We start from the raw sequence: 27,552 nt of genomic DNA on the forward strand, positions 1-27,552 counted from the left end.
AATATTTCTGTCATACCAAATTCACATTTGGACTGCTTGGCGAACAAGGACTGTTCCTCCATGATACTTAGAACTTCATTCAGATGCTTCAGGTGCTCCTCCCATGTCCTGCTATAAATAAGATCATCAAAGAACACCAATAAATACTTACGCAATTGCTTGTTGAAGATGCGGTTCATGCATGATTGAAATGTAGCAAGTGCATTTGTCAATCCGAACGGCATGACCAGAAACTCATAATGTCCATAGTGACAAGGGAAAGCCGTTTTCTCCACATCTTCTTCCCTCATGTGGATAGGATGGTATTCGGAACGGAGATCTATTTTTGAAAAATAGACCGTGCCATTCAATCCATCCAGCAGCTCATCTATCCTTGGAATTGGATATCTGTTCTTTATTGTTTTTTTGTTCAACGCGCAGTAGTCCACACATGCACATCGTCCCATCCTTCTTTTTGACTAAGACCACAGATGACGCGAATGGGCTAGAATTGGGATGGATCCATCCTTTCTCTAGCAATTCTTGAATCGTCCTTCCGATCTCATCTTTGAATTTCTTGGGATGGCGATACAGTGTGGTTATGACAGGCTTTGCCCCTGATTCCAACTCAATAGTGTGTTGAAACCCTCGGTGAGGTGGTATGCCAAGAGGAATATCCATGAAAACTTTTTCATGTCTACTTAAAATATCTTGGAGTTTATCATCCTGTGGAGGTTTTCTTTGCCCTTTTATAGGTTCCACCAAGATAAAACAATGCGCAACCCATGCAATGTCATCATGCCGAAAAATTGCCTCCATCCAATGCGCAAAAACTTCCTTCAGACCTTCATTCGCCATTCCTCGAAGGACAACCTTTTTCTCGTCAACAACAAAAATGAAGTCCATCTGTTTGAAACTCTGAGTATATTCATCGAGTGTCTCCATCCACTATATCCCGAGAATAACTTTCATGTCAGCAAGGTCGACTATGAAGAAATCCTCAGTCACCGTGTGATTCACCATTGTGACACTCAGTTGAGGAACAAGGTGCGTGCAAAGCAGAAAAGTCCCTCTGGTGACCTTGACCTGAAAGCCTGTGTGTGCCTCCGTAGGTAGACTTCTTCGTTTTACCAAGGATGAGTTGATGAAATTTAGAGTAGCTCCGCTATCCAACATCACCGTAACCCTTTGTCCTTGAAGGGTACCTCGTACACAAAAAATTGTGCACCTCGAGCTGCCAGCCAATGCAATGATTCCTCCGCGTTGTACAAAAGCAACAATTCTCTTCGTACAGTTCAAACTAATCTCTGTGGGGTTGGTTATCTTCAGCTAGCATTTCTTCCTATTCGTCCTCATCATCAAACACAACCTCAAATTAATGGATCTTCCCCTTTCTGAGGCATCGGTGGCCAGGTTCCATAGGTCCCTTGCAATTGAAACACAGTTTCTTCCTTCGGAGCTCTTGTCTGGTAGCTTCATCCAATGACAGCTTCTTGGGCGGAGGTTTGTCCCTCGGAAAAAGTCAGCGGTTTCGAATGTGAGTAACTTCGAGAGGATGATGCTGAAGATGATGCCATACTTCGTGCTTTATTGATTGCTTCCGATAGGGTGGCAAGATTAAACCCCTTTACCAACCTTTTAGAGGTTCTGATAGTCCGTCTATGAAGAGCACTACCCATCTCCTTTCGAAAATGTGCGTGACTAGAACAAAGAGTTTTTGAAATTCTACAATGAATTGATTAACTGATCCAGTTTGTCTTAGTTGCGCCCAATCTTTGAAATTGAGCTACGGATCTTTAACATCAAATCGTTCTATCAATTTCTCCATATATTCTGCGTAAGTATTTATTTGATCATGCCCTAATGTGATAGTGCCATGGTGCCACCATTCATGAGCAACTCCCTCCAAATGCAGCGCAGCAAATTTGATTGCTTCTTCCTCTATCATAGGATTCAGTTGGAAGTAGGTATCGGCTTTCATTACCCACGCTTGCGCAAATATGGACCTGGATCCGTCAAATGGAGACAGATTTACCTTACTCAACTTCCTTCTAAGGTCATCATTAAAGTATCCTCTGTTTCCGCCTCTCGAATATCTCATTCTCAAATCTGCGTGATCATTGTAGGATATATCTTCTTCAAGGTTTGCATTCTTCTAGTCTTCTCTCATCTCTTCGAGAGTTGGTTGTCACCCTCCGTGTTGTGCCTCCGTCCGTGGTAGAAAAGTCAGCATGGAAGGTCGAGAGCATGCTAGCTGAGGGTTTGATTTACTCGACACTGAGTCCGCACTGTGACCATTTTGTTCTCTAGATATTTTGTTCTCCACCAACTTCTTGAGAGTTTCTTTCATAAGTCGCTACGTATCAGTGATCTATGCCTGATTCCTAGCAAGTTCCCTCACAAGAGCCACAGGTTCGGAAGCGGTCGGTTCCCGTTCGTCAGCCATTTGATCAACGAAATGTGTCCTTCTCTTTCGGTTATAAACTCTCATTCACTATCCATAGGCTGGCGGGATTGAAGCGCTCTGATACCATTGTAATATTCCCGCAACTATAATGTTCCCACGTACTGAGATCTGTCTACAAACAATGGCCGTACAAGTGCTTAGAATAGGGGCCGTGTGGTGTGGGAATAGAGGCCGTACGGAAGCTATAGTCCTAGCCGTACGATGATTACTGAGCCTATAGATGGGACCGTACGGTTGTGAATGGGGTCTCTGGAAGGTGGAAGCTGTACAATTATGAGAACCGTACAATAGAGCGTCAAACCAAGGCGTGTACGGTGAAAGGGTTATGTTGACAGAGGAGCGTACGGGAAGGAGTCTATATAGGAAGGTATGGAATCTGTACAGAAATGATTATGGATGGTCGTACAGTGATTAGGGAGCTCGTACGATGAGTAGAGAATGTAGAGCCGTACGGAAAAGTTGGAGAGTGGAATGTATGCAAGGGTATCAAGAGGAATCCGTACAGTATGATGAAGAGGTCGTACGAGAGTGTTTGAGTATGCCCAACGTTGTCTAGATACTAGGTGTATGGTACAAGGCAATCTCGATGATATCACTTGAAAATGCATAATGTAACATACACAAATTGCAAATGCAAAGCCAAAGATTCACCAATTGGTACTAATTTTCCACATACAATTAACTCTTCAATTTGCCAAATACAGACAGAGATGAACACCAACGGAATAGAGTGAGGGTTGAATCCCACCAAAACCACACAAGCCAAATAGGGAAGATCTTTCACTTTCAAAATGGCGAATAGCAAAGAACTCCAACAGGAATTCGCAGTACAAAGACAAAATAATCCAAAAACATACCTAAAGACTTCCTACAAGCCGTGCTTAAATACTTGTCGAGAAACCATTCCGAGGGTGTACAAAGATAGCCAACGGCGACACAAACTTCAAACACAAAAATAAAAATGGGTCCGAGATACATTAAATCAATCGGCCCGTTACAAAAGTTTAATTTATTATTTAATTTATAACGGGAACATTACAAAATGAAATAGGGAAGGAGGGTGAAGGTGTTGGTGAAGGCTGATGCTTTTGGAGGCTAATTCAAGATACATTGTTGCATTCATAACCCTTTGTCTTCCAAGTCATTACGTATGTGAATACAAATGCAGCTAGCCATGGAGGTGTAGGAGTGCATGGCCAATATTGGTCATTGTACAACCGAAAGATTCCACACTGTAATTTTATAATGAGCATATTCAGCCAAGCATTTGTCACCAATGGGAGATGCCTAACACCCCCTTGCACATGGCTTCTTATGTATTGACCCTGAAGCGGTATGTGCATTGGTCTAAAAGAGTTACCCCTATACAAGATGCTAAGGTGAAGGCAGGGTGCATGAAGACCATTCAAAAGACATGATTTTATTAAGGCTTGCATCACTCATACTAAGTGGGTTGTGTTGTTCACTCTTAGCGGATATCCAAAAGAGGCCAAGGGGAAAGGAAGACTATGGCATAAGTGGGTCCTATTCATGATGAGAAATGCATGGATCTGATTCTTTGACAACCACAATAACATTTGTCTATTGTCAGAAGTTTCTAGTTCTTTTATTAAGAAGAGAAATTGGTCTATTTATAGCTTCACCTACTCACTTATGAGGTAAAAACTCCCCAATTAGAGGGCAGATAAGCCAATAGTTGTATATCGAGCCATGATTCTCATTGATCACAACATAATTTTGCACAAAAAGAATCTACCAAGACAATATGATGTAAAACCAGAGGAGCAAACACAAGTTGATGCTCATGCAGCACAAACAGAATATGTTGTTATTCACTTGGAAAAGCTTGATCGTGAAGAGTCAAGCAAACTGAGTGATGAAGAGTTTGGAGTCAAGAAAACACAAGTTGATACTCACTTAGGAGGTACAAACTCCCCAATAGAGGGCAGATGAGCCAATAGTTGTATATCGAGTCATGATTCTCATTGATCACAACATAATTTTGCACAAAAAGAGTCTGCCAAGACAATATGATGTAAAACCAGAGGAGAAAACACAAGTTGATGCTCATGCAGCACAAACAGAATATGTTGTTATTCACTTGGAAAAGCTTGATCGTGAAGAGTCAAGCAAATTGAGTGATGAAGAGTTTGGAGTGAGCTTTGAGGATGAATGATGATTAGACGGGGACCCATTGGACTATTGGCTAATTGTATTTGAATTTTGATTTGGAATATAATATAAATGTATTGATATTCAGCATTTAAATTGTTCAAGCAATATGCTTGAAATTTCAAAATTTAAACTTCAAGTTCCATTTGTTATTCCTTATATAGTTTTCTATAATGTTTATTTTTAGTACCATAAATTTGCACCATTACACCCCTACCATTCCCAGGTCTAGACCCTTGATCTCCCCATTATTGTGACAAAACACCATCCCCTCATCCTCCTATTTTGAGACTCCATGAACACAGGTTGAGACTGTTGTTCCCCCTATAAGAAAGGGGAGGTATAGAGTTGTAGGCCTAGGTGGCCATAAACATTAGGCAGTACCAAGCTTTCACCTATTTTGTTAATATAAAATGATGCGTAGGTAGATATTATTACAGCTGAACGCCAATGGGCCAACATGGATAGGCTGTTTGGTTTCTGTTAGTATTTTTCCTTTCTCAGTTTCAAACAGTGTGTTGTATCATACATGAATGAAAGTGCAATCTATGATACCTCTGGCTGATCAAGTTGCTTTTTAATCCTTCTCTGATTAGAGATAAATAAACTTTGAAGACTAGTTTCACAGTAAAATACAAATAAAAATTAAAAATTATCCACTTTACAATTAAAGAAGGCAGTGATCTGCATAGATTTGTTGTTGCTACCCATAAAAACGCAAAGACCTATTTTTGCAGATAGTAACTTTCAATGTGCTATAGCTTCTTACCTCCATATCCATTACGCTTAGGGCATATTCGCACACGAAATCTGACAAACTATCTTGTTCAGTACCTGCTTAACATTTAAGCAATAGGAATATGCTATTAATTGAATTGAAAGAAAATATTCAGCAACACAAATCAAGCCATGCTATTGATAAACCGAGTTTTAATTGTGCCTCTATTTCTACAACGATGTGAATTTTTTGCCTCTGGAATTGAGACTTTAATATCTATATATAGTCACTTAGTTCCTCACCATTGCAGGGATACATCACATTTATTTCTCTCTAATACTCATTCTGAAAATAGAAAATTTAGAAGAAATTTTTAAAACATCTAATAAAGAACCCACTCAAGCTTTTCCCTGCAGTGGCCATAGTGTATAACTATGTCACAAAGTTCGAGTTTGGGTTCGAGTTTGAGTTCAGCACCAAAAAAATTCAGATGAAGATCAGCAAGCGAAACAAGTTCGGAAACAAATTCACCATAGAAATCCACTGATATAAATTAGCTTTTTTTTAATTATTGTAATAAATCAATAAAACAAAAGAATATTAAATTGAATTTCAAAATGTATAAACATTATAACATAATAGGTCTAACGTTATATTATATTTTATATATACACTTATTATGATAAACAATCTAATTTAAATGTTTTGTATTATTAAATTTTAATATATTACTGAAAAATAAAACATGAAAATATAAAGATGTAAGTTTAGTTTGACTAAAAAAAGGAATGTAAGTTTCAGTTGAAAAGGGTAAAATACTAAAATAAAAACAAACCCAAATAAAAGTTTTATTTAAAGGAGGAAAAAAAAATGAAACCAAGACATTAAAATATTAAATGTGAGCAACCATCTGTTTGAAACACAAAATCCTAGGTCTTTCAACTTTAGGCGAACAGAGGGATTAGGTAGAGACTTCCAGTGTGGAGTTGAGTTCCTATGTTTTCGAAAACCCATGCTCAAATCCTTGATTGGACATAATTGGCAAATATTAGCCAAGACTCACTATTCGGTCCTAAGTAGGACTTCAGACAAATACTTAAAATACCAAAACCTATTGAAATCTCAAAATTACCCAGATTGTCTAAATTAGGATTTGATTCTGCTAAGATCTTAATCTCTCCCACGTCAAAACCAGATTTTTTGAAACCAATAAATTTACCTAGCTTGTTACCAATGAGCTCTAAGATATTTTGATTAATCAATTCAGCTAGAAGATGCCCTAGGGATATTCATCTCAAAAGTTTAAAGGGTTTATACAAAGAAGTTTTTTAATTTGGTAACCAATTACAAAAATGAAAGGCGTATCTTTAGAAACTAGAGGCTTTCTAGATGATAGTTCATTTTTAATTTCTACAAAACTACATTCACTCATCAAAAAATTTCTTTTCAAGTGAGTGATATTAACCTAAACCTTAAAAGTAGAGTTCCACCATTGTTCCATGCCTTCCATAAGCAAAATCGAACCTCCCCACGAAGCCAGAAGCCCTAACGTTTTGAATCTTTCATATATCGAGTCTAGAATTTTTGTAAATAGCTCGATTTCTATCTTCCTTGCTTGTTTAGGATATGAACCTTGTATTGGCAACATTTCACTTACCGAGTGATTGGAGCTCAAGGCTAGGGATTTACCAAAACCAAGAATTTTATTTTTCCCCAGAGGACAATTATGCTTCAGATGACCATCGAGCCGATTCGGGATTCCTTCCTCTTTACAACCCAACCAAGTGTAATTTGCCCCTGTCGCAAAGATGGAAGTTGAACTCATTAAAGAGATTGCCCAGATCTTATTTAGGGTATGCTTCCAAGGGAGAGATATGTTAAGCGAGTAAGCCTTGAAATTTTGACCCTTTTTATCAAACCCTATGTCTAGTGTAGGAGACATGTAAGCATTCCCTCCAACATGATTTTGTGAAGGAGATTTTTGATGGCCATATCCTCTTGAGCCACGGGTTTTAAGAGAAGAACCAGCTTTGGAAAAATTGCTATGATTTGGATAATGGACCCTGTCATTCTAATTTAGTCACTACATACCTATCTTACTAGAACCCTAGCATAATGAGGAATAGCCATATCTATTTATGTTGAAGAACAAAGTAGTATGGTTGATGCCAGCGGTCAAATAGTTTTGATACTTTGCTTCCCTTTGTACCCTATGTTTATCCCATTTGCTTAAAACAACTTGTCATTTGCCCTACTCATCCCTTGATGATGGGCGGCTTTGAGTGATAAGTGTCTTTATTATTCGCATGTTTCACAAAAGTCAGAGCTAAGCTACAAAATGTAAATATATTATATTACCAAATATATAAATAATACCAAATAATATATTCATTAATAGTTATATTAACAAATATATATATAAAACAAATAATGCAATGGACTTATTGTTGACTAAGTAGTAGATTAGAAACAAATATTTCCAATCACTAGCCAGCAACTTTCCATCAATGACCAGCATTTGGAAAGGGACATGTTTGCAAGAGACGAGATATAAGAATACGTGTTTGTCTTTTTGAGGAGGCATCGATGGATATCAAGAGCATATTGTTTGGACTCTCTTTTACTGTTTCAAAATATCAGAAAAAAACAAAAGAAAAATTATATTGGGGACATTACATCATGACTTTATTGGGGTTCACCACATAGTGTGTTAGTTAAGTGGTGGTGGTGGTGTTGTCCCCACCCAGGTTTAAACCTCTATTGGGCCACTGTGATCGTAGACTTTGTTACAAACGTAAATGGCAGAATAGCTTGAGAAATATGCATATCTGCAAGCATCTGACAGAGCCAAACTGCTTCACAAGCTGCCTTGACAGCTCCTCTATATTCTGCTTCTATAGAGGAGAGGGCATGTGCCTGTTGCTTCTTACTGGTCCAGGTAACTGTTGCAGATCCGATACTAAACACATAACCAGAAGTAGATTTCCTGTCATCAACTGAGCCGGCCCAATCAGAATCGGCGAATCCACGGAGTTGAGAAGTAGCACTCCTTGTATAACAAAGACCATAATCTGAAGTACCCTGTACATAGCGTAATACATGTTTTGCTGCAATCCAATGATCAGTTTTGGGGTTTGTCATGAACCGGGAGATGTAGCTGACTGCAAAACTGAGATCAGGTCTAGTAGTAGTAAGATAGATGAGACTACCTACTAGTTGCCTGAAGAGTGTTTCATCTACAGGAGGAGAATCAGATTGTGCGGACAATTTCAGACCAGTCTCCATAGGAGTGGAGGCAGGTTTGCAATCCTGCATTCGAAACCTGTCAAGCAAACTTCTGGCATACTTGGACTGAGACAAAAATATACTGTTGTCAGTCTGCCAAACCTCAATACCTAAACAATAATGAAGCAATCCAAGATCGGTCATGTCAAAAGTTCTGCATAGATCCTGTTTGATATCTGAAATCAAATGTTCTGAACTCCCAGTAATGATCAGATCATCCACGTAGACAACAAGAAAAAGAATTTCATTACCAGGGTGTTTAATATACAAATTACTATCTGACGGGCTGCGCTGAAATCCCTGAGTAACCAAGTACTGATCAATCTTTATGTACCAAGCCCTAGGAGCCTGTTTAAGACCATAGATGGCCTTCTTGAGTCTACATACTTTTGGTTCTGAACCGGCAACCTTAAAACCTAGGGGCTGTGTCATGTAGACTTCTTCCTGTAATTCACCATTGAGAAAAGCACTCTTCACATCCATCTGATGAACTTTCCAACCATACTGAGCTGCAATGGCAAGAAGAATACGAATAGTACTCATCTTAGCTGTTGGAGCAAATGTCTCCTCATAGTCAATGCCTTCACGTTGGGTGAATCCTCGAGCAACAAGTCTGGGTTTGTATTTGTCCAAGGTACCATCTGCATGGTACTTGACCTTATAGACCCATTTACAGCTAATGGGTTTCTTCCCAAGAGGAAGATCTGAAAGAACCCAGGTGTGGTTCTTCTGAAGACTTTGAAGCTCAGCATCCATTGCATGTTCCCATTCTGGAATTCCTTTGGCCTCTGCATATGTCTGGGGCTCAAGGATACTATGAATGTTTGCCATAAGAGCTATATTAACTGTGTTGTGTTGAATGCTCTTATTTCTGGAGGTTCTACCCTCAATGAGTTCATCAGGACGAAGATCACTAATCATTTTAGCCCACCATTTTGGCCGAAGAGTTGAGGAGCCAATATCAAATGCTGTCGGGATAGCTGTATTATCAGGAGGTGGCTGAGGTGGTGTATCAGTAGCATCAGATGACTCATGTAAAATAGAAGAACCCAAGTCAGAGATTGCTGAAGACTGAATCTCAGAATGCAGTGGAGAGTCAGAGAGCGGAAATGGTCCAAGTTCCTCATCAAACACAACATCACGACTGAAGATTAAACGATCAGTATTTACATCAATCAACCGATAGGCCTTATGTGTGTAACTATATCCTGTAAACATAAGTTTTTGGCTTTTGGAATCCAACTTAGTGCGTTTGACATCAGGAATCCATACATATGCCAGAGAGCCAAAAACTTTCAAATGGTTGATCTTAGGTTTGCGACTAGACCAGGCTTCCTCAGGGGTTTTATGATTAACGGCAAGAGTGGGTGACCGGTTAAGAAGATAGACCGCTGTGGATACTGCTTCTGCCCAATATTTTCTGGGAACATTTCTATGTTCTAACATAGCCCTAGCCATTTCTGTGATGGTACGGTTACGACGCTCTACAACACCGTTTTGTTGAGGAGTGTGAGGTGTGGTGAGCTGACGTCTAATGCCGTGAGTAGTACAGAAGACAGAGAAAGCAGATGAACAAAAATCCCCCCCATTATCGGTCCTAAGAGTACGGATGGAGGAACCAGACTCTTTTTCTACTAGAGCTTTAAATTGCTGAAATACAGGAAAAACATCTGATTTTTGCTTAAGAAAATATACCCACATTTTGCGACTAAAATCATCCACAAAGAGTAAGAAGTACCTGTTCCCGGAAATAGAAGGAGTATTCATAGGACCACATACATCAGCGTGGACCAACTGTAGCACTCTAGATGCCCGCCATGATTCGCCATTCGTAAATGGTGTCCTATGTTGCTTCCCTGCTTGGCAAGCTCCGCAAACGCGATGGTTTTGGGTCTGGATGTTAGGTAGGCCATGGACTAAATTATCCCGAGCAAGTTGTGCTAGATATTGCATGTTCAGATGACCATATCGCTGATGCCAGAGGCTGCTGAGAGCGGATGATTCGGCGATGAAGGCATGCTCAAGAGAATCTCCTGAATCTATAAGTCTATAAATACCATGATCCTCAAGACCGATAGCAAGGATAGTGCGAGAAGCACGATCAATAATTGAACACTTATTTCCACTGAAGACGACATCCAACTGAGGAGAGTGCTTCATAATTTGACTAACAGACAGAAGATTATGTTTCATGCCAGGAACATAACATACATTGAGAAACATGAGTTTTCTTCCTCCAGACTGAATCTGAACATTGCCTTTTCCGACAATATTGTATTCTTCGCCGCCTCCAAAGATGACTGAATCAGAATAGGGAGTGAATTCAACAAACCAATCACACCTATGAGTGAAATGTCGAGAGGCACCAGAATCGATGTACCAGGCAGAAGATTTCGCATGATTTGTAGGTATGCTGGCCATAAAGGCATGATAGAGAGATTCTTTCTGCTCTGAGTGCTGGGCAGCATTGGCTTGCTGTTGAATTGAGTTTGACTTCTGATGTTGTTGATACAGATGGTCATAATATGCAAATGTCTCAAATGGCACAAATTTCGAGGTGAGAAAATGAATGACCCAAAAAAAATGAAGTATACGGACGAGAGCTTGAAAAACCCAGAAATAATACGCTGTCGGAATTTGGATTCGCTGGCTCAAAAATCGAGGCACAAAAATCGAGACACCCAAAAAAATTTGATGAAGACCCATTAAAGATCTCGGAAAACCCACAAAGAATCTGCAAACAGAAAAATTTGTCTAGACCCACAAAGTAAGGTTTCGGGAAAAACCCTAGTCGTTGGCTTTGAAGGTCGATTTAGCAAAAAAAATGGTGGTTTTACAGTCGACCAGTGCTGGAAGGAGGTCACGGCAGGATGGAGGAGGTCATACGAACACCGAAAATCAGAACACCGACGCCTGGAGGTCACACGAATGGGCAAAAAACACGACCATAAACCTGCGAACGTCAGACCTCCAATAAATCGCGAACTTGCAGAAATAAATGGCGGATTGACGTCTTTGCAACCAGAAGATATTTGTCTTGATTAATGTCAGTCGCAAGCATAGAACAAAGATCCGCCGTTTGTAACTGAGACGCAGATCACCAAGGAACAAGAAACGTGATTTTTAAAAAACTAGCGATTTTCAAATTTTCCAGAGCCGCGATTTTACCATAGAAAAACGTGATTTACAGTCATCCAAACCCTAGCTTGAACTAGATATAACGAAACAAAATTATTTAGGAAGAAATAATTTCGAAAACCAGGTTCAGATAATTTCAATAAGAAATTATTATTTTCAAAGAAAATTTAACCTTGCTCTGATACCATGTTACAAACGTAAATGGCAGAATACTTGCTTGATTAATCAGAGATCGAAACGATCAATATATACAAAAGGACGATAGAATAGAATAGAAACATTCTATTCTACACTACAACTAAATATTAGAAACATTCTAATATTTACAGTAAACTACAATAGTGAGCATTAAAGATTATTCTAATAGACTTGTCCCTTTGTTGATCCAATGTGATCACAAGTTTGGGCCTCAGCTTTGTAATAAGGGGATGTCACCCAATTGTGGCCTCACTAGGTCATAGCTCCAAGTCAAAAGCATTTCATGGGGAGTCAAACAACCTCACATGCCAGCATCCCTAGTCACGTTAAAAAGTTCACTAAGAAACTATTTAAAAAAACAAATTACATGACAATTGTGTTGGTATGTTAAAATTGTTATAAACAATAATCATACATAGGACCTGAAGTCTATGACCTAATAAACCCAAGAAATGAATTTAAAAAAATCTACACTTAATATCCAAGCATAATTATAAAGAAAATAACAAACATATAGATCTTTTACATCATTGAATCAAGAAGATAATATGACCAATAGGTAAGAGATTAACTCCTAGTCACTCTCAATTAGGAGGCAATATAACTCAAACTAGCATGATAAAAGTGTAACTCCACTTAGGCTAAATAAGTGTCGATCAAGTACATAAATCAAGGGATGTGACTGATCGACACACAACAAAAGTGAACTTAAATGGAGTGAACAAATAAATATAGATGGTAATATTCTAGCCCAATAAACTAGCATAAACCTAAAACAAGGAAAATAGTTTAGTACTCTTAGCACCCTCTAATTATTATTGATTCAAATACTGACGGAAACAAATGTATGAGGCATCATTCAACCTTGCAATGTACTACAAATAAGACTCCTTGACACCATGTCGCTCATTCTAATAGTTAATTTTCTACCTCTTCTTGACATCAAGGACCCTCTAATACCCATCTTTCATGTCATGTATATCAAGGGCAAACTCGCATTATTATTATATTTTCTCAAACAAATAGTTCTTTGGCCTAAAGTGTTAGGGAAGTCTATGCAGAACTAATTGCCTCCCAAAAATTGTCTAGCCCAACCCCCTTAGCCCTAGACTTTCCCTAATAAGCATCCCAAACTCTACACGTGTACTTCTACAATGATCGATTTGACGTTGTTGGTTCCTCCAACACATTCCAAATACACACTTAACCAAAGAGTTCCCTACCTAGGTCGTCTTCGTCATTAGTTTCAACTTTCAAGACCGCCCCACTGCATATTTTTCTATACATTCAACTTATATTTTATGCAGCAAGTGAATTTGGTAACACTAGTGAGGTTCTTTCTAACTTCTCAAATAAGTCTTCATGAAGTCATGAGAAAGTATCATGTCATAACAGACTTCCCAACAAAATGACCATGGAATTCAATGAGAAAGTAATTTAGGCACAAAGTAAATAGGGAGGAAGAAATCTTTTTTTAAATCAATGATAATTTCTATTCATATTGAACCTATATCTTGCTTGAAGTTTGATATCATGAATCATTTTACCCTATGCATGTTTTGCTCCATGAATTTTCACATCAGCAAAACTTAAGGTATAATACATTTGAAGACAAAAAAATTATTTCTTAGGTTTTTCCACAGATACTACCAAATTAAAACCTAGATGTATCCATCACATATTTATCTAGTTCTTATAAAGTCTCATCAATTTTTACACTCCAAACAGAAGTGAAGATTAAAATTAATAAAAAAATTTAAGCTTATGTTGTAGTGAATCTAATAGTACATTCCTATTTAGTAATGTCTCATGTTAACCACTATGTGAACCAATGATTTTTCCAGTTTTACGAAGACGGCCAGAACTTAGTTATAAACTAAAATATTTGCAGAAAATAAGGACATCTTCACTTTGAAAATTTGAATACTCATGTCCAGTAAAAAATGCAACCTAGAGGAATATATATACAATGAGACAACCCAAACCACAAGAATATACAAATCAAGAGAAAATGTAACCTTTTACCTTTCGTTTTCAATGCAATAATGTACTTTTCTGCCATCTCTTGCAATCTGGCCCTCCCAAAGCATTTAAAAATGTTTATCAAACATGCTGGATAAGAAATTTCAGCTATTTCTACCTTCTCTAGTAGTCCTAGAACCTCCTCTATCCAATCATTTTCTGACAAAGCCAATAGCAAACCACCTGCAAAAGATAGAAAGAGATTCATCAGGCCTCCTATACTACATACTGCAAAAACATTGGTCAGAAACACTAAACAAGGTATGTGATGCTACATAAGATGTTTTCACAAATTGAAGCATGCACTTGGATGTAATATTTGTAATAGACATAAGTTGAAATGTTAAAGGTTGTGGCTTGATCAAACTAAGTTGTATTAGAGGTATTAACAATATTAAAAACTTGACTTTATTACAAATGATATTACAATACCTCTTACAATGAACTAATATGTAAGTGCAGTTCTTTTTGGTATTTTCAATGCATATACATGGAAACTAGATATGGAATGCATACTTACAGCCAACTGACATTTTGACAAACAATTGGCATAAAACTATTACGCTGATCATATATGCTATTAGATGGACATTTTGTCAAACAAATAGTATGCAACATATATCTCCTTTATTGAATTCATTCCCATGTACAATGCTGCTATGAATTTGCCAAGAAAAATGGGCTTACAATAATGACTACAACAATGCCAAATCTGATTCTGAATTATCACCTACAACAACAAAATTATACGCCTAAGATTACAAGGCTAACTATTAATAGTTGCAAGAGGAACTTGATAATAGTGATGCCCACAGATGGAGATGAAAGTTGCATAAACACTGTAGCACAGCACTAATCACACGTATTGTAGCAACAAGGGAAAAAACGATTACTAATGGATGCCAAAGATGAATCTTTAGGTTCGCACTCAATAGTCTTTCAATATTCTTCAAACCTTTCAGTTATTCCTTAACTTTAAGCACAAATAGAACTCTAGAATGAAGCTCTCCTGAATGTCAAATTCAGTGGATATTTCACCACCTCAAATGGTTGCAACACTGAAGAATTGACACTCTCCAATGGCTAACTGAAATCAAAAACGCTTAGCTTCATCTCCCAAGTTCATATCAAATGCAACTGACAATAATTGGATGCTTAAAAGTGAAGCTCTTGCCTCTATTTATTCTTTTTCTTCACCCTTCTAGAAGGAAATAAAATATTATTTAGTTGCACTCTAGAAACTTCCCCCTTTCCAATACAATAATTAGTTGTCCTAGAAAATTCACTCTCTAGAAGCTTCCCCCTTTCCAATACAATAATTAGTTGTGCTTTTAGAAACTTAAATTAATTAAATATAAAGTCACCTTTAGATTTATTTATTTATTGACTTTAATTTAATTTATTTCTCCTTATTTCTCCACTTAGCCTTCGGAGAACATAAAACTAAGAACTCCATTGAGGGTCTAAAAGATGGGGAACATTACAGTCCACCCTCCTTGAAATTGTTTGTCCTCAAACAATCCAACAACACAATGAACTCCAACCTCCACCTGGATCCCAAAATGAAGTAGTATGTGACATCCCTATGGACACCAACTACAAACCAGCATCATCAGGACCAACCACGTGCTACAGCCTAGCACCCAAAACTTGTGCTAATGATGTAGAAATCAGAATGTCACTAGAAGGCAACTCCGTAGAAGATCTATGAAACCTCTTCTTCCCTGTATCCACCCACATAATATATATTGGACTGGAATCCTAATCATCACCAACATGTGTTGAAAAAGATGTAGCTACAGCGAACCATATGCACTCATGCCAACTGTATCAACAATAGGTGTAGCCACATCAAAATATATGGACACATGAACAACACTAACTACCGCAATAGAAAATTGAACTGAATCTGCAATTGATGAAAACTCATAATCATCAACATATGCGCCATCATCAGAACACACATCAACAACTACATGCATACTGCTCAACTCCTTGTTGGATGGTTAAACTAACACAGAAGTGGTTGCTGATATGATAGTATTCTCGCATGCTCCTACTCCCAATATTGCTACATCGCCATCAAATACATGATCCGGGGAACTCATGCCAACAAATGCGTCATATGACTTAACCGGACATGAATTCTCATCACCTTCTACCTCAATTGTGCCCAACTCATGCAGTATCTCATAAGAAATGTCCCACAAATATGAAGCCACAACTGGTCATCACATTTTGCTCTTTAAAAAAGCGATATCATGCACTGCTCAAATATTGGATTTGAAATTAGTTGGGTCATCCATTTGTGATTTTGATTCATCTCATTTACTAGCACATACAACTGTTTCACAATACCCTGTATCTCAAAATCTTCAACCCTTGGCAGAGAAGTACACTCTCTACGAGTATAATGAATACCAAACTTTTTCTCACCATCCATAATGTTGAAAACCAAGTCCTCTAGTTGTGGGTCAAAAGAAAAGTGATGAGCACTCCTCACAATATAATGCTGATAAAAACTCTCAATCTCTGTCAAGTGCTCATCATCATCAAATTGGAAATCAAAAGATGGCTCTAATCTCTAACTCTGAACTATTGGTCGGGCAACATCTTAGGCAACCCTCTCAGCAAACCCAACCGCAAAATCCCTATTGGGAAGCATTATAGCCAAGGTCTCTACAATCTTCCTCACAAATTGTTGTATAGCACGAGAGCCCCAAATGAGAGTACCCTCAGGTATACTATATGAAACCTCTTGCAAATTCGAGCTCTCAAGCAAATACTCCATTAATGACTCAATACAATAGAAATTATATGTGAAAGCATCAATATGCTCCTCCAAACTCCACAGTTGATCCCTCTGAAAATGTGACAATTCCAACTATCCAATGCTACCAGCTATATGAAAAGAAGAAATAGTTTCACTTCCAATAGAAGGAAGCAAATCACCATGAGAGCCCGTCTCCACTGATGCTCTCACCTCCTCTGTACATACTACAGTCATATCTTGGACGAATGTATTCACCACATCATCACGTCCCTCATCCTTAACCATACAAGCAAACTTACCACCAACCACAATATGTAACTGAATAGGGTCTGGGGCTAGTGTCGACTGTACCTATTCTAACTCGACAACAACCTCATCCAACTATGGCTGTGACTCCTGAAGAGTCAATAGAGTACACTGAGGAGAGTCCACGATCACCTCAAGCTCCCAGGTGAGCTCACCTCCTCTTTCCCTAACATCTCATAGCAGGTGCTACCCTACCCCAAAAGGTAATCCCTGTTAGCAACTAACTGAGAGTAACTATGCTTCAAGATCCTAACAGCCTCTTGAAACGCATGAACCTCTGCAAGAGAAAGAGTACTATCACCATGCTCATCAAACATAAGAGCAGCCCAACCAGATGTTGCTAATATCTGACAAATAGCATCATAATGCTCAAGAGCTAAAGAAATGTTACTATCACTCACCTTCAATTAACAAGTCACATGATGCCTTTGTAATCCCCGACTCCTATGCAAGCTCTCTATTTCACTAATTGCATTGAGATAGGAAACTAAATCAAAACTCTCCACCACAAGATCGCTCATACATGTGCTATCTTCCTTGCACAATTCAGCATCTGACATACAACTGCCATGTACCTCAACCAACTCCTCATCCAAAGAAATGGAAGCCCTTGTCGTATCAATCTTCTCTCATGTCTCAGTTTCCACCTCAATAGTAAGAACCTATAAGCATCGATCCTAGGACCCATCCAAAACCTCCTCGGAGTCATCACCTAATATCTGACAAGGGGTGTCATACCCAGTACATCTCATAGCATCATCAAATGGATTATCAGATGTGTCCATACTATCTACATTGACATCTCTTGACAAAGCCTCAATTGTGGACTACTAACTCTGCACACATGACTCAGTGCCAAGCTGCGAAGCAGTAATACTAGATCATAAACTCACATCCACTGACTCCGTTGAAACACCCACATCACCAACATCACAACTAAGTGACTTTATAAGTGCCCTTATCCCACCTGAGGAAGCAACTGCCTCCTGCACTATAGCAACACCACGAGATCTCACATACAAATCTCCAATAATAATCCTATCCTCAAGAGAGCCAAAAGTATCAGTGGTGACAACTGTATCAACTATCTCTGCACTAATTGTAACAACAGCTCTGGAAGCCTTAACCTGTTGAAGCTCAGTGCCACTAAGTCCATCATTAACACTGCAGATAGGACTAGCAGGTGCCATACTAAATATAGGTACATCTGCATCACGGACTACTGTCGGGGAAAACTCAAGCTTCCTTCCTTGCAACCTTGATATCGGTCTTCTAAAGGTGGAAACCATATACCTCGTTGCCCTTTCAATTATCTCTGGATCCGACAAGTTCTCCGTCAATCTCTATTGATAAAGCTTAAGTCTCTCCATACTCTCCTGCAAAGCATTCATCTTCGTGCTAACGTCATCATTACTCCACTCAGTTCTAGAACTGCCAGTCCTCCTATGCCTGTGCATGGCTAGAAAATGCTAGGGTGTCGGTCACTCCAAATGCAACAACAAATCTGACAATAATATAAATTTCTTACCCCACTGGATAACAGGAAACCACTCTGATACCAATGTAATAACCCCAACCGGTTATAACTTCAACAAACACAAATTCTTCTCTAATTCATTTGTTTGACATTTTGTCAAACACTTTGCAAGCAAGCTCTGATACCACTGTAATATTCATTGCCCAAACTAACTATTTTTGCTCAAGGAATATTGTCAAACACTTGTACTTGTCATTCTCTTTTATGATTTTTTTGTGTTTCAGATTGTTTGATATAGTTTGAATGATGCTAAGAGATTGCAAATATATTACAATTCCTCTTACAATGAACTAATATGTAAGTGCAATTCTTTTGGTATTTTCAATGCATATACATAGAAACTAGATATGGAATGCATACCAACAGCCAACTGACATTTTGAAAAACAATTGGCATACAACTATTATGCTGATCATATATGCTATTAGATGGACATTTCGTCAAACAAATGGTATGCAACATATATTTCCTTTATTGAATTCATTCTCATGTACAATGTTGCTATGAATTTGCCAAGACAAATGAGCTTACAATAATGACTACAACAATGTCAAATTTGATTTTGAATTATCACTTACAATGGCAAAATAATATGCCTAAGATTGCAAGAGGAACCTGATAATAGTGATGCCCACAGATGGAGATGAAAGTTGCACAAATACTATAGTGTGTCATTGTTCACGCGTACTATAGCAACAAGGGGAAAAAACGATAATTAATGGCTGTCAAAGATGAATCTTCAAGTCTGCACTCGATAGTCCTTCAATATTCTTCAAACCCTTCGGTTATTCTTCAACTTTAAGCACAAATAGAACTCCAAAAATGAAGCTATCCTGAATGCCAAATTCAATGGATATGTAACCACCTCAAATGGTTGCAACACTAAAGAATTGATGCTCTCAAATGGCTAATGGAAATTAGAAACACTTAGTTTCTTCTCCCAAGTTCATATCAAATGCAATTGACAATAATCGGATGCTTAACAATGAAGCTCTCACCTCTATTTATTCTTTTCCTTCACCCTTCTAGAAGGAAATAAAATATTATTTAATTGCACTCTCTAGAAACTTCCCCCTTTCCAATACAATAATTAGTTATCCTAAAAAATTCACTGTCTAGAAGCTTTCCTCTTTCCAATACAATAATTAGTTGTGCTACTAGAAACTTAAATTAATTAAATATAAAGTCACCTTTAGATTTATTTATTTATTAACTTTAATTTAATTTATTTCTCCACTTAGCCTTCAGAGAACGAAAAAATAAGAACTCCATTGACGGTCCAAAAGATGGGGATCATTACATTATGTGGCTACGGATTGACCCTGTGCAATGTATACAAGTGGGAGATTGTTGAGATTATGTGTGTTGCACACATTGCTTAATATTGTTTGTATTGTATTATTTTATTTTATTATGTAATGTTGCACATTGGAGCACCTAGATGGACGTGCAACACGTAGATATTCTAATAGAATATTCTTGGTGAGTTGTATTGTAACATTGTGATAATATTTGATGTGATTATTTAATATTGGGGGAAAAATATTAAATGTCCAATATTTAATGTGGGGTCAATGGGTTACGTAGCACATGGTTTATGTAATTGGTTTTGTGGGATTCGCTACTATATAAGCAACCACAGGGATAGTTGCAAAGACAAGGTGAGAAGGCAAAAAATGGCAAAAAGTAAAATCAAGCAAAACAACGCTTGATAGGTTAGCCAAGGTAGCATTTGTGAAGGTTGGAAGTATGGCATGGCATGGTATGTGTGGATTCATGCTTGTTCACATGGATTGTTTGATTGTTGAATAATAGATGGTGATGGATGCTTTTGGAGGCTAGGTTTTTTTTTCCCTCAATGAAGGTTTCCCAATATGTTGTTTATTCTCTTGCATGTGGATTTCAATTCCATATTTATTTCAGATCTATTATGGGTTATGTGGAAATGGTTATATTTTTTGTTGAAGTTTCCTTACACTAGCCTCCAAAAAATGCATCAGAATGCCCTTCTGAAGTTCTAGAAAACATGCAAAAGGCCCCTTTAACTCTAAAAAACCTCTTCTTCAGTTTGTCGAGTCCAATTATCATCATTCATCACTGACACATTCTTATGCAGTCAATATCCAATTCCAATGCAATTCAGCCATTTCTTTGATTTGGGTGCAATATTGAGCTATATTTAAATAAAGTAACTAAAGTTACTCTTTTGATTAAAATAACTTGAGTATTATAGCCTGTTGGAACTGAGATGAAAAGTTTTAAATGTTAAGACCCTAAAAAGTGACTTCAAGTGCTTGAAATGTTTTTAAACAAATTAAATTGCCTTTCAAGTACATGAGGCTTATTAAATTAATAAAATGAATGGAACTTCCAGAAAGTACCCCAACGAACATATAAAAAGGGGTTTGAGAGCTCATTTGGATTGTGCGATTTAATTTACTTTCTCTAACTGAAACCCTTGTGGTTAGAGAGATCGAACATGGTTCATCTCACCCCTCTAGAAGATATAAACAAGAAGACTAGTATTCCTCCCTAGCTGGTGACTTGGCCAAGTCACTTAGATTTCACATCTACACATTAATGTGTACGATATGAAATTTATGAAGTCCTTGTAAAAAAAATTCAAAGACTTTGAAGATTTCCATAGCTGGTATTTATGACGTCATTCTTAAATGCTATTTATTAAGTGATTGCAAGAATCGAAGATTATTTCATTTATTGAACATTTCATATTGAATAATAAGATGATAAGAAGTTATATATTTAAGTGATTTAATAATGCTGCTATCATTCTTGGGTATTGTATTTTGTATTTCAGAATTGAAATGTGTGTGGAAGGTAAGGAATATTAGTTTTGTTCAGGAATATTAGTTTTGTTCTTACAATTTGTACCAGATATTGGAATTTGATAATTTGTTTTAAATTTTCAGTTTCTGTATGCTTTGGAAAGCTATATGTTGTTATTTTAGTCAAGCCTGTCTCATCAAATCTGTGTAAAGTTATTAGTTTTATAAATGAAACTATTATCACATTCTCTGCAAACTCGAAACTATATTTATTCACACTATCAAACAAATACAATTAAGGGGAAATATTTCGATCAATCTAGCATAGTATTTTACAATTTTTAAAAACTCCGATCTAGCATAGTATTTTACAATTTTTAAAAACTCCGATATCCTAAAAGCTTGAGAATGTTTTGGCAATGTCAGAATTCATATTTGGTCCCATTTAATGTTCTCTATAACTTTGGTTGGGTGTGCAGAAAATATTTTAATTGTATGGTCCATGTTTTGTATTTATAAAATTAAACACTATATGTTGCATGTAAAATCAACTATTTACAGGTTCTTCTTTGGCTGAACAGAATTGGAGTACATACTCCTCCTTTACTCTTTTTTTAGCATAACAGTTTCAGTGCAAGAAAAGAAAAGGATTTTGTCTATATGCACTCCAAACTTCATCTCTTGTCACATAAGACACTTGAATACAATGACGGTGTGAAAAAAAAATTAATATCTAAATCATAAGCCTGCTGAGTTAGATGCTATAGTTGCATATCTTGCAAAAGTGTCTATAGATGAAGCAGCTTCTGCAGGTGATACAGCTAGTGTGAGTGGTACTCCAATTGATTTCAGTTCAAATGAACACTGTTAAATATTGATTGTAATTTTGGATTCTCATCGTCTAATGACATTTTCAGACTAAGAGTTTTTTTTTTTTTTTTTGCAATTTATAAACTGAGGTATTGAAAATTTCTATTTATTGACAGATATGAGAATCACTTTTCTTAAAAATAATTTCACACACATATTCCCATAGCCGTATCCAAAGGAAAAAATTGTACTGCAGTATCAGAACCTATAACTTAATTTAAGTTCCAAGCCTATTCCAAAAGCATGTTTCACATACAAATGTACGAGTTGGCGCGTCTACAAATATGGATTAACATAAAAAGAGAAAATAGATTGTTGAGAACAAAGAAATTGTATGTACTAGGAGAGTACTAGAAAGTAAATACATAATATGTGCATGATTGCAAAAGGTTTGAAATATCTATGACTATAGATATAGACAGCCCCTTCAATGGTTCTAGGGGATTATGTGAGTCTCTTGCAGAGCCCTCTGGCCTATACCATATAGTCATAGCCTCTACCAGAGCATCCTTTGGTCTGACATCTTCCCTCTCTTAGGGTAACTATAACTGGGAATGCACGTAAAACCAAATGATTCTGGCTATTTCAGATTTCCCAGATCACTACTGCCCTACTCCACAGCCAAAACCCCTAGTTGTGCTTCTGTCTAAGCCAATAATATCAGTTTACCCACTCCAAGGAATATTAACGAGTAGGTAGTGGGAATAGAACCCGTATCATTCACTTGGAAGGCTAGGGGCTATTGTCGAGATTAATTAACACCTCTAATTCAGAACAAAACATGTAAATTTTATTTCATACTGCTCCCTGCGAGGTTAATTGATACTGAAGGTAATTGTGCCAACAACAAACATAACTTAGCCCATGAAAGTTGTCTTTGATTGGTTATCTGTAATGGGCTAAAGGGTGACAAAAAAATGTCAACAGTAATCTAATCTTGCAATCAAATATATAAGATCATTTGATGTGATCTAAGTGACCAACCGAATTTGCATATAGAATTGATCTACTACTATCTCTAGCCCATATCCACGAGTTTTTTCATGTGCTTTTATTTACAACTTATCATCCTAATGCATCTCATACCCTTAATTGTCATGGATTATAGGTCTAAGACCTAGGGGTGGTGCTAGTGGAGTGCACTTGATGTAAGTCGCTTAATTTCCTGTTAAATAGAACTTGTTTTTATTATTTCAGGTAAAGGATGTTTTTAAAATCAGTTTAAAGTTAATTATTTATACATAAATACCAAACTTAAAGTTAATAAAAAGCCATGATTTCATTTGTGCATTTTTAATGTGCAATTATAAATCAACTTCCAGAAACTTTAAAAGAAAATGCATTGCTTAAATTATATAAATTTAATACATATATGTGAGAAGCCGAGAGAACCTGGATATTCTTTCAAACAGACACACAAGAGGTCTAATACAAGTATACATTATTCATTCAAGTAAGCATTCATAGGAGGACACAGTTCTTACTTAGAACCCCACATACCTTCACAGTATGAAACACATACCCTACAAAATGAAATAACAAAGCCTTGGCTAGGACAGTCCCAGTTGTACATCACACCCTAAGTTGGACACATCCTGTGTGCCCCTTCTCCAATGCTCAAAGTCCAAGAAAGACCTTAACTAGGCTCTCTGCATACCCACTGTATCAAATATTTCCTTCGCTATTTTATGTTTTTTTCTTTTTCATGTTTTCTTCTATTAATTTCACTCATATAAATAATCGTTCACATTTCCAAAAAAAACAACAGTTCCTGTGCCAACAACAAACATAACTTAGCCCATGAAAGTCAACTTTGATTGGTTATATGTAATGGGCTAAAGGGTGATAAAAAATGTCCACAATAATGTAATCTAGCAATCAAATACATAGGGTCATTTGATGTGATCTAAGTGACAAACCAAATTTGCATATAGACTTGATCTACTACTATCTCTAGCTCATATCCACGATTTTTTTCATGTGCTTTTATTTACAGCTTATCATCCTAATGCATTTCATACCCTTAATTGGCATGGATTTTAGGCCCAAGACCTGGGGGTGGTGCTAGTGAAATGCACTTAATGTAAGTCGCTTAATTTCCTGTTAAATAGACATTGCTTTTATTATTTCAGGTAAAAGATGTTTTTAAAATGAGTTTAAAGTAAGTTTTTAAAATGAGTTTAAAGTAAGTTAATTATTTATACATACATACCAAACCTAAAGTTAATAAAAATACAAGATTTCATTTGTGCAATTTTAATGTGCAATTATAAATCAACTTCCAGAAACTGTAAAAGAAAATTCATTGCTTGAATTATATAAATTTAATACATATATGTGAGAAGCCGAGAGAACCTGGATATTCTTGCAAACAGACACACTAGAGGCCTAATACAAGTCTGCATTCTTCAGTCAAGTAAGCATTCATAGGAGGACACAATTTTAACTTAGAACCCCACATACCTTCACGGTATGATACTCATGCCCTACAAAATGAAATAACACAGCCCTGGCCAGGACATTCCTAGGTGTACGTTGTACCCTCAGTTGGACACATCCTGTGTGCCCCTTCTCCAATGCTCAAAGCCCAACAAAGACCTTAACTAGGCTCTCTACATACCCACTTTATCAAATATTTCCTTCCCTATTTTTTGTCTTTTTCCGTTTCATGCTTTCTTCTATTAATTTGACTCATATAAATAATCATTCACATTTTATCTTTCATCATAAATATTTCTACGGAAAAAATTCTTGTAACATTTGAGTTATTGATAAGCATAAAATTGGGATTCCAAATAGTGACATCTTGAAATATATAAGTTAAAGGTGTAACTATAGGTTGTTGGACAAAGGGTTTAGCTAACCTAAAATATCACACATGGGAGAGTTCCAATAATTTTTTTAAAGATGAAGGACGGTACTTTTTGTTGATGCATTAATTACAATATTCTACTCAAGGTCACCATTAATAATAGGTATCCTTTTCCTTGGCTAGATGAGGTATTTGATCATATAAATGAAGCAATAATTTTTTCCTAGATTGATCTTATATTGGAAGGCTAGGGGCTATTGTCGAGATTAATTAACACCTCTAATTCAGAACAAAACATGTAAATTTTATTCCATTCTACTCCCTACGAGGTTAATTGATATTGGAGGTAATGTTGAGAAAGATGCATACACGTTCCACCCCTTAAATATATTAATGAGCTATAGAGAGGAGGGCCCCTCTCTTCAATAGTTGAGCAATTCTTTACATGGGTGAGCTACTCCTTCCACCCACGCTAGATGGTGATGCATGCTACCTATGAAGACCTTCAGAAGAGGGAGAGAGGAGAACCGAATGCCCCTACTTTTCTTGAGAACTTGCAGCAGCAAGAAGCATGCATGCTCCTGCATGATCAGGTGCCCAAGAAAGTATGTAACATGCACAATGAAAGAGAAACTGCTGGAACTATATTGGTGTACAGTTGAATGTAATAGTTATCTATTTATATATTAAAAAGCAAGGTAGACAGAGCATCTCATAGGGTGGTTTCAAGGATGATGATCAGATATTAATATAGGGTGAGAATCCCTCAAAAGAAAAAAGATTCTATCAATGAAGTACATATAACAGATTCTAAGTTTTCGATGAAATTGTTGAAGATAAATGAACAGAGATAACGGAATTCATGATTGGATTAACAATCAATTATAATGTGAAAAAAAAAAGAATAGTTGTCTTAATTAAGACAACATCTATAAATAGAACTGGAAGAGAAAACTAAAAAGAAAGTGTAAATGACCATTATCTAGAACTAGCTAAATACAGTGAGATACTAAAATTTTTTTTAAAAATTCTAATACCCTCAATGGTCATTCTATGAACTATCCTGCAAAAACAATACATGTGCTGTAGTTACAAATACTTCAAAACATTTTGTTGCTACTATGACCCACCCTAGATCCCTAGTATGTGTTGTATGTTGCTACTAAGACCCACCCTAGATCTCCTATCAACTCACACCGTACGGCCTCTCCCCTTTGATTATGCACCCGGCTTGGCACCATACACCATTGTAATCTCACCATATTGTTCTCATGTATACCATATGGTATCATCAGATAGACAGTTGTAGCATATCACGAGAAGCAAGGTAGTTTTGAGAGTAGTTGCGGAAATGGAACATCATAGTGGTATCAGAGCTTCAATCTTACCAACTTGTGGACAATGAATGAGAGTGTATAGTCGGAAGAGAAGAAGAACCCATTCTGTTGATAGAATGATTGCAGAACTGGAAGCCACAACTGCCGATCTCGTGGTACTACTGAGAGAACTTGCAAGGAATCAGACACAGATTAATGATACTCAGCTTCTCAGGGAAGAAACTCTCAAGAAGTTGGCAGACAATAAAATATCTGGTGAACAAAATGGTCACAATGTAGACTCAGTGTCGGGTAAAGCAAACCCTCATCCAACACGCTCTCAACCTTCCATGTCGTCTTTTCCCCTACAGACGGAGGCACCACACGGTGAGAAGCAACAGACCTTTGAAGAAATGCAAGAACAACTGAGAGAAGATTGGAAGAATGTGAATTTGGAGGAAGATATATCCTACAAAGATTATGCAGATCTGAGAATGAGATATTCGAGAGGTGGAAACTGAGGATATTTTAATGACGATCTCAAAAGGAAGTTGAGTAAAGTAAATTTGTCTCCATTTGACAAATCCGGATCCATATTTGTGCAAGCGTGGATAATGAAGGTTGATACTTACTTTCAGCTTAATCCTATGCCAGAAGAAGAAGCAATTAAATTTGCGTCATTACATTTGGAGGGAGTTGCGCATGAATGGTGGCATCATAGCACCATCACACTAGGGCATGGTCAAATAGATACCTATGCGGAATTACCTGAGAGATTGATAGTTCGATTTGACGGTAATGATTCGAAACTCAATTTCAAAGATTTGGCACAACTCAAGCAAACTGGATTGGTTGACCAGTACATTGCGGAATTTTAGAAACTCTTTGTTTTGGTCACGAACAATTCTGAAAAAAGACAAATAGTGCTCTTTATAGAAGGACTGACCAAACCACTTAAGGGTTGGGCAGAAGGGTTCAATCCTGCCACCCTGTCGGAGGCCATTAAGAAGGCAAGGAGTATGGCATCATCATTGGCGGCATCCTTACAAAGTTACTCACATTCCAAACCACTGGTGTTTCCAAGAGACAAAGATAACAAACCTCCATTAAGAAAGTTGTTGCTAGACGAAGCTACCAAGCAAGAGCTCTAAAGGAAGAAACTATGTTTCAACT

The 27,552-nt window shown here is 37.2% G+C and overlaps 1 protein-coding gene across 6 annotated transcripts in view; it reads right to left on the minus strand.

Moving 5' to 3' along the window:
- The window catches only part of LOC149561756 (Pentatricopeptide repeat (PPR) superfamily protein), a 308,014-nt gene that overhangs the window by 270,788 nt on the left and 9,674 nt on the right, over positions 1-27,552 (minus strand). For all 6 annotated transcript variants that reach the window (XM_089825298.1, XM_089825301.1, XM_089825300.1 and 3 more), the window contains exons 3-4: positions 13,983-14,162; positions 5,388-5,452 (exon numbers count right to left, since the gene is read on the minus strand). In XM_089825298.1, the coding sequence (XP_089681424.1) occupies positions 5,388-5,452; positions 13,983-14,162 (245 nt within the window). The remainder of the gene's footprint in view (positions 1-5,387; positions 5,453-13,982; positions 14,163-27,552) is intronic.

The sequence above is a fragment of the Cupressus sempervirens genome, chromosome 4 (assembly GCF_028749045.1).
Source record: "Cupressus sempervirens isolate cs-2001-9-10 chromosome 4, ASM2874904v1, whole genome shotgun sequence".
NCBI classification, from domain to species: Eukaryota; Viridiplantae; Streptophyta; class Pinopsida; order Cupressales; family Cupressaceae; genus Cupressus; species Cupressus sempervirens.